General features: G+C 36.4%; 2 protein-coding genes across 2 annotated transcripts; both read left to right on the top strand.

Moving 5' to 3' along the window:
- The first annotated feature begins 514 nt into the window (after window positions 1–514).
- Window positions 515–2,272, top strand: LOC111474367 (LIM domain-containing protein PLIM2b-like). The gene is made up of 5 exons (XM_023119479.1): window positions 515–1,069; window positions 1,171–1,264; window positions 1,348–1,373; window positions 1,775–1,864; window positions 1,947–2,272. Exons 1-5 carry the CDS (start codon window positions 935–937, stop codon window positions 2,211–2,213), a joined length of 612 nt encoding a protein of 203 aa, XP_022975247.1. The 5' UTR covers window positions 515–934; the 3' UTR covers window positions 2,214–2,272.
- A 1,351-nt stretch (window positions 2,273–3,623) lies between these two features.
- On the top strand, window positions 3,624–7,335 carry LOC111474370 (K(+) efflux antiporter 1, chloroplastic-like; the record flags this gene model as incomplete). Its single annotated transcript, XM_023119482.1, has 5 exons — window positions 3,624–3,879; window positions 4,191–5,971; window positions 6,393–6,564; window positions 6,644–6,734; window positions 7,182–7,335. Coding segments are annotated over exons 2-5 (2,054 nt in total), but the record flags the coding sequence as incomplete, so codon positions are not given.
- Between the last annotated feature and the right edge of the window lie 14 nt (window positions 7,336–7,349).

A 7,349-nucleotide genomic window follows, 5' to 3' on the forward strand; every position in this document is an offset into this window, starting at 1 on the left:
CTAAATCTTATCGTGAAATAAATAAAAAAAATATCGTTAATTCTCGACTAGTAGCAACTCTGTTGATATTATTCTCAAAGAACTTTCGAGATGATAGTCGAGAATATTTCATGTCATTGCTATCAACACAATCAAAACTTCACAAAAACAATAAAGCACTGAGTTGAGAAGCTTACGGATGATATGAATACGATAAAACTGATATAATTTAAAAGTAAAACTAAATTTCCATTATAATTTTAAAAAAATTAATTTATTGAAATGGGTGAGTATTGTTTTATTTTTAATTATTATTTCTTTTTGAAATTTAATAGATGAATTAGCGAAGGGTAGAAAATGCAATATTTAAGTTAAATTTATGGTGGCGTGTAATTAAAGTTTAAAGATTAAATTTGATATAATAAAATTTATTTTTTCTCAAAAAATTAATTATTTGTTAATCTTTTAAAACCAGACAAAACTACGTCGTATGCATGACCCGGCAAACGCCGTTCATCTGTTCAATAATAACGAACATGGCGGCGAAGTCGGGTAATCGAAGGCCAATGGCTTTCATCTCTCTCCTTCCGCCCTCCATTTCCTTTGAAATCGTCAACCGATCCGCCCTTCTTTCATTCTATGTCAAGCAATTCTGTCCGGAATTGGAGCTGATCCAACCAATGAATCACAAATCTCTCCCACATTTGGATTCACACCACCAAATCCGACACTATTTCATGTATAAATTTGGTTTTTTTCTTCATCAATCACAGACCTCAATCCTCCCCCTCGTATCTGATCTTGTCTGGAAGATCGAGGCTTCGGAGGGCTTGAGGTTTCCATTGCACTACTTTTTCTTCGTTTCTGGTGTGATTTTTCTGTTTTCTTCTTCTTTTCCGGAAGTTCTTCCGTCTCGGATTGAGTCCATCTTGTAAAACACTCATTCCTTCATAAAATGGCTTTCACTGGAACATTGGATAAATGCAAGGCTTGTAATAAGACTGTTTATGTCGTCGATTTGTTGTCTCTTGAAGGCAATCCTTACCATAAGAATTGCTTCAGATGCAGCCACTGCAAAGGCACCCTTTCGGTTAGTCTCGGTTTTACATTTTCAAATTTTAACATCACCTTCTCGTGTTAGATCGTTCGATAATGGCAGATTTTACCCTAATTGTTTGATTATGATGACAGATGACCAGCCACTCGTGGATGGACGGCGTCCTGTATTGCAAGCCTCATTTCGATCAACTCTTTAAGGAATCTGGAAATTTCGCGAACTTTCAATGTAGTATAACCTTTATTTCCCTCTTTGTCTCTTCCTTTTTTCTTTTCATATGTTCCTGACATTCTCGTTTCATTGTTCAACAGCCAAGTCTGATAAGAAACCTGAACTGGTATGCTCCCATTGTGTTCTTTTTTCCTTGGATTTAAAACAAGTGACTGTCATAATCTCACTGACTTGTGAATTAGATATTAGATTGAATGTATGAGAATAATGTGGATCAAAGTTTGCTTAGCTTGCTGACCTGAAATAGAATGACGGGCCTAGGCATTCTGGTTTTGTTTCTAATTTTCTAAAGTTTTCAAGCGGTCAAGAGCAAATTTGATTGGACGTGCCATTAGGGCTTTCTAACGTTCTATACTAAACTTAAGCTATCACTCAATCAGCCATTAGCCACTTTTGTTTCTAACATTTACCCCGAAAAAAAAAAGAGTTTTGAAACTTCAGCCTTGTGATTTTCATGAAAATGCTGTAATATTTATGTTATATTACGACTTTCACAATCTTTGACAGACAAGGACCAACAGCAAACTCTCCGCCATGTTCTGTGGGACTCAAGATAGATGTGCTGCTTGCAGTAAAGTAGTTTATCCATTAGAAAAGGTCCGTAGTTCTTCCCCTTTTCTTCTTTACAACACATATTTTTCTCAAAATTGTTAAAGAAAAACTCTGCTGGGCTTAACAGATCAGTCTTGAGGGGGAATGCTACCACAAGAACTGCTTCAGATGTGCTCATGGTGGATGCAATTTGACACACTCTTCTTATGCTGCTCTTGATGGTGTCCTGTACTGCAAACACCATTTTGCTCAGCTCTTCATGGTCAAGGGCAACTATACCCATGTTCTTCAAGCTGCTGCAAACAAGAAAGCCACCATGACCCCGGCCGAACATGCCGAAAAAGATGGCAAGCCTCAGCCTGATTCCGAGGACGGCGCAGTTGAGCAATCTTAAAATGCTTCTTCTGCTCTTCCAGACTTTGAGAATTCATCTCTTATGAAAAAAAAAAAAAAGTATTCTTCTGTGGAAACATTTGTTTTTGTTCTTAATTCACATTCATTGGAATGGAAACATTTGTTTTTGTTATCATTCACATTTATTTCCAATTTATACTATGTTCTGCTGTACTTTCAAATATCACCTAATAAGTTCGAGAATTTTTGTTCTATGTTGAAGCTCGGTTCTTATGATTGAGGTTTGTGTTCCATCCTTGCAGAGGTAGAGAATCCATTGCTATGCTAATGGAAGTTTTGGGGAAGATAGAAGGTGGGCTTACTACTTAGATGCTTTCCACAGTTATCTGCTTTACACTTGGCTATCTAACGTTTACCGTTGGTATGATAATTGATACACGAGCAATTATCTAGAGCATTATGGCCATGTTTTTTTTCCCAAGTTGTGCATATTCCCAAACAAGATTCTTTGAACCAAATTTGTCCCATTAGCACTATTGGATATACACCATTTTGGCTTCATGGGCGATTGTGATTGCAGTCTTTATAAGTCCATATCATATTGATGTCAAAATAATATCTATTCGATACAATTTAATTCGGATCACTCAATTTCTTAATATGCCATTATTAAACTAAAAAAATCCTAGAAAAACATGTAGCCGTATGATTTGAAAATCTTATATACAGTTCATTTCCCTTATGTCATACACGTGCTACAATAGCTGAGACATAGGGTTGTCATCTCGGGAGGGCGAGCAAACTCCAAAAATCCGTCCTCAATTCGAATTGTAGGCTGCAACTTACCTAAGCCATAATTGTTGGTAATCACATACGGTGGTGAATTCGTTCCCGGGCTTCGTACATACCGCCCATCATAGAAACTAGTCATTCCCGAAGTTGGCAAGTTTCCCATCACACACAACATCTAGTCTAGTTTCCCAGACCGCCCCACCTCTTAATTATAATATATTAAAAAATTATTTATGCATATATTTTTATAAATCGAACTATATGGAATAAGAATATATTCACATTTTAAAAAAAATTAAATAATCTATTTGATATAACTTTAAAAATTAAAGTTAGAAATAAAATATTAAAAAATCTAAAGGAAAAAAAAATTGTAATTCTTATAATTTTTTAGTTGAGTTGTTTGAGTGATTTTTAGAATTTTTATTTTTAGTAAAATTAAAATGTTTAAATAATAAAAATATTAAACATAAATTTAAATAAAAATATTAAACATAAATTTAAATAAAAATAATAAATAAATAAATAGGTTTTTTTTTCAACATTGTTTATTTGTCGGTTGTATTTCACGCGCTTCAATAGCGCGTGATCAAGCGCCTTTTTAATTCGGAATATCTCACTCCTTCAACAGATCGACAATGAGGCCATCGACCAACGAAGGGCCATTTCGGTAAAATCGCGAGAAATATCAAAGAGCAGTTAGTGGCGTTCTCGGCCAGAATTTTTCATTTCCTACCGTCCAAACAACACGAAACGCAAATTCACTACAAAATTTTCTCCCTCATTTGTTCTTAATCTTCCATTTTTTTTATTTTTGCCACACCTGGTTCAGGACTGTGATTGCCGGAGCTTTGTTTTCCCTCCAACTCTCTGCCGCAGACATCTCTCCATTGTTTTATCAGCCTCCAGCATCGGTTTGTTCATTTTATGTATAGAATTATAGTTTAATATGTCTGAATAGTATGTTTTGTGGTATAAATGTTTCGTGAATGTATATTTGTAGCTCGTATTTATTGCTTTTATTATTGTTTTCATTTTTTATAATCTGCCAGCTGCGGTTTGGATTTGATTGCATTGCTATGTAGTTTAGTGCTCAGTGTGAGTAGTTATATTTGTTTTTGATTGATTTGTTTGAATTGAATGCACGAGGGACTGATCTGATGAGTGGAATTATGTTCATGTTTACGAGTTAACGTGCATGGTTATGGTTTTCGGATTGTGGCAGGGTCTGGTTGATGGTTTGTATCTGTGTTTTTCTGAGCGGTTCTTGATTTTGTTTGACTAGGTGTTTGAATGATTGGCAACCTTGTTACGAGTATGTAATTGAATACTGGGTTTTTTGAAGGGCTTGTCTCATATTCCTGGAACCATGGATTTATCTTGTAATATTTGGAAGCAAAATGTGTTATCTGGTAGTGAAAAAGCATATTGCAAGACGTTGGACCAGTTTGGTCCCAGCTATGTGCTTAGAAGTAGAATTATTGATGCCAAGTTGACTGGAGGTTCAAGGGTAATTTATAAAGTGTCGAAGAAAAGAAACAGAATTGTAGCTGCGAGCAATTCCAATCATTTGAGTCTGGTTTGTGCTAGCAAGTATGATGGTGCCTTGCAAATTTGTAAGCACAAAAGATTCTTGAATTGTAACAAAACATTTGGAAGAAGGATGGGCATGGTTTATTCAGAGTGTCAAAGCAATGATTCTTTATCATTTATTGATGGAAATGGCAGAAATTTGGAATATGTGGGTACTGGTGATGGAGGATCCAGTTCTGAGCATACTGATGGTTTAGGGTCAGCTGGTTCCAGAGAAGCTGGTGGAGAAGCAGGAGCTGTAGAAACGGATGCACTGACTGTGGATGAGCTTAGAGAATTGCTGCAAAAGGCTATGACAGAATTGGAAGTTGCGAGACTTAACAGTACCATGTTTGAGGAAAAAGCCCAAAAAATATCAGAAGCAGCAATAGCTTTGCAAGATGAAGCGGCCAATGCTTGGAATGATGTGAACTCTGCTCTTGATTCTGTACAACAGACAGTGAATGAAGAATATGCTGCCAAAGAATCTGTTCAAAAAGCAACCATGGCACTTTCATTAGCAGAGGCAAGGCTTCAGGTGGCAATAGAGTCATTGGAGCTGGCAAAAGGAGGAAACGATTCTCCTGAAACATCAACAGAAAGTGAGGGGGAGATTGATGGCAAGGAAAATCAAGAAGTGTTGTTAGTTGCTCAGGAGGACATCAAAGAATGCTGTGTTAATTTGGAAACTTGTGATGCGGAATTGAAGCGCTTACAGAGTAAAAAGGAGGAGTTACAGAAGGAAGTGGACAGGCTGACTGAGTTAGCTGAAAAAGAACAATTGATTGCGTTGAAAGCTGAAGAAGAAGTGTCAAATATAATGCTTTTGGCTGAGCAAGCTGTTGCTTTGGAACTTGAGGCTGCCCAAAGGGTCAGTGATGCTGAAATAGTTTTACAGAGAGTGGAGAAATCTATATCAAATTCTTTTGTTGACACTTCGGAAACCACACAGGGGTCAAATATTATTGAAGAAGTTGCTAACGAGGACAATAAGGCAGTTCTCGAAATTTCTGGTGATATTGCTGTTGAAATGGATAGAGATTTGCCACTTATTGGTGATTCCTTAGTTATCAAATCTCTTCCAGGTAGCTTTTCAGATTCTGAAGACTCTGATCAACCGTATGACTTAAGTGATAGTGAGAATGGAAAATTGAATTTAGATTCCTTAAAGGAGGTAGAATCTGGAGCAGAGAAGTCTATTTTGAGTCCAGCAAAAAAGCAGGAAACACAGAAGGATTTGACCAGAGAAGGCTCATCTTTAAATTCCCCCAAGGCTTTATTGAAAAAATCTTCTCGCTTTTTCTCAGCATCATTCTTTTCCTTTTCGGCTGATGGGGAAGAGTTCACTCCAGCATTTGTCTTCCAGGGTCTCCTGGATTCCACGAAAAAGCAATTGCCAAAGCTTATTGTTGGAGTAGTACTGTTAGGAGCAGGGTATGCACCAACATATTCTTTATCGTTTCTTCATTTGTGTCTAGAACAGTATGAAGGCCCATAAAGTTAGTTCTTGCAAGTATATTGCTAATTGCTCAGTTTAGCAAGCGTATTTCATCTTCCTGATGAAGGTATTGCACCAGTATTCTCCTTCCCCAGGAATCTTAGAAAGAAGAGATTTTTACGTCCGGTTTGTATATCTTACTATAACAGTAGCTGACACCTCAACCAAAGTAAATAAATAAGTAATAGGTTCTTGAAAATTGCTGCCATGTGGAAAGCACACTAGCTTCATAAGTATGAAATGTATCTATTGGTATATTAGTTCCCCTTGTGGACAATGCTATGCACTTTTGTCTTGTTGTTTTGTACAGAGAATAGATTGCTTCATATAGTCACTAGATGTTGAAATTCATCACAGGATCAGTATCTTTGCAAATCGAGCAGAAAGGAATTCTCATATGTTTCAAAAGCCTGATGTTGTCACCACTAGCACTGATGAAGTTTCCTGGAATACAAGACCTTTATTTCAACAATTAAGTAAACTTCCTCAAAAAGTGAAAAAGTTAATTTCAAAGATTCCGCATCAAGAGGCATGTACTCATTGATCCCTTTCAGAGTTGAGATTTTTGGTTGTAACTCTTATTGTTGTCATCAATCACAACATTTCAGGTGAATGAAGAGGAGGCTTCACTGTTAGACATGTTATGGCTGTTGCTTGCTAGTGTTATATTTGTGCCAACATTTCAGAAACTTCCTGGAGGTGAATGAATTTTACATGCATTTCTGGATTGATTTGAGTTTCCTACTTGCTTGCTATTTTCTTTCTAAATGTCCTTTGGTTGATTCCTTCAAAGTTCTTGGCTTCATGAATATCAATGTCAAGAGAAGACTTAAAACTTCTACTTGTCAGTATTTCACTCAGCTTTTATGTGGTCTACTATGATTTTGTGACATCAACTTCTAGTGTTTCATTAGTAAAATGAAATAACTACTTGTGCAGATTAAGATAGAGCTAGGTTTGTAGATTTCATATTCTCTTTACTGGAGTTATAGTCTAGAAATGTTGCTACCAACAGTTTATTTTATCCAATATGATAAATTGCGGAGATGTATTTGGGTTAGTTTATGTAAGGCTTTTTGGACAAGTTTATATAAGTATTTGTCTCTATATTTTCAACCGGTGTATTTTATCCAATATGCTGTGTAGGAAGTCCTGTCCTTGGGTACTTGGCTGCTGGAATTTTAATTGGGCCATATGGTTTCTCCATAATCCGTCATGTGCATGGAACAAAAGCAATTGCTGAATTTGGAGTTGTTTTTCTCCTGTTCAACATTGGCCTGGAGGTGATCCTTTTAATTGAGTTGATTTTGTTTT

Source organism: Cucurbita maxima, unplaced genomic scaffold (genome assembly GCF_002738345.1).
Source record: "Cucurbita maxima cultivar Rimu unplaced genomic scaffold, Cmax_1.0 Cma_Scf00337, whole genome shotgun sequence".
In the NCBI taxonomy this organism is placed as follows: domain Eukaryota; kingdom Viridiplantae; phylum Streptophyta; class Magnoliopsida; order Cucurbitales; family Cucurbitaceae; genus Cucurbita; species Cucurbita maxima.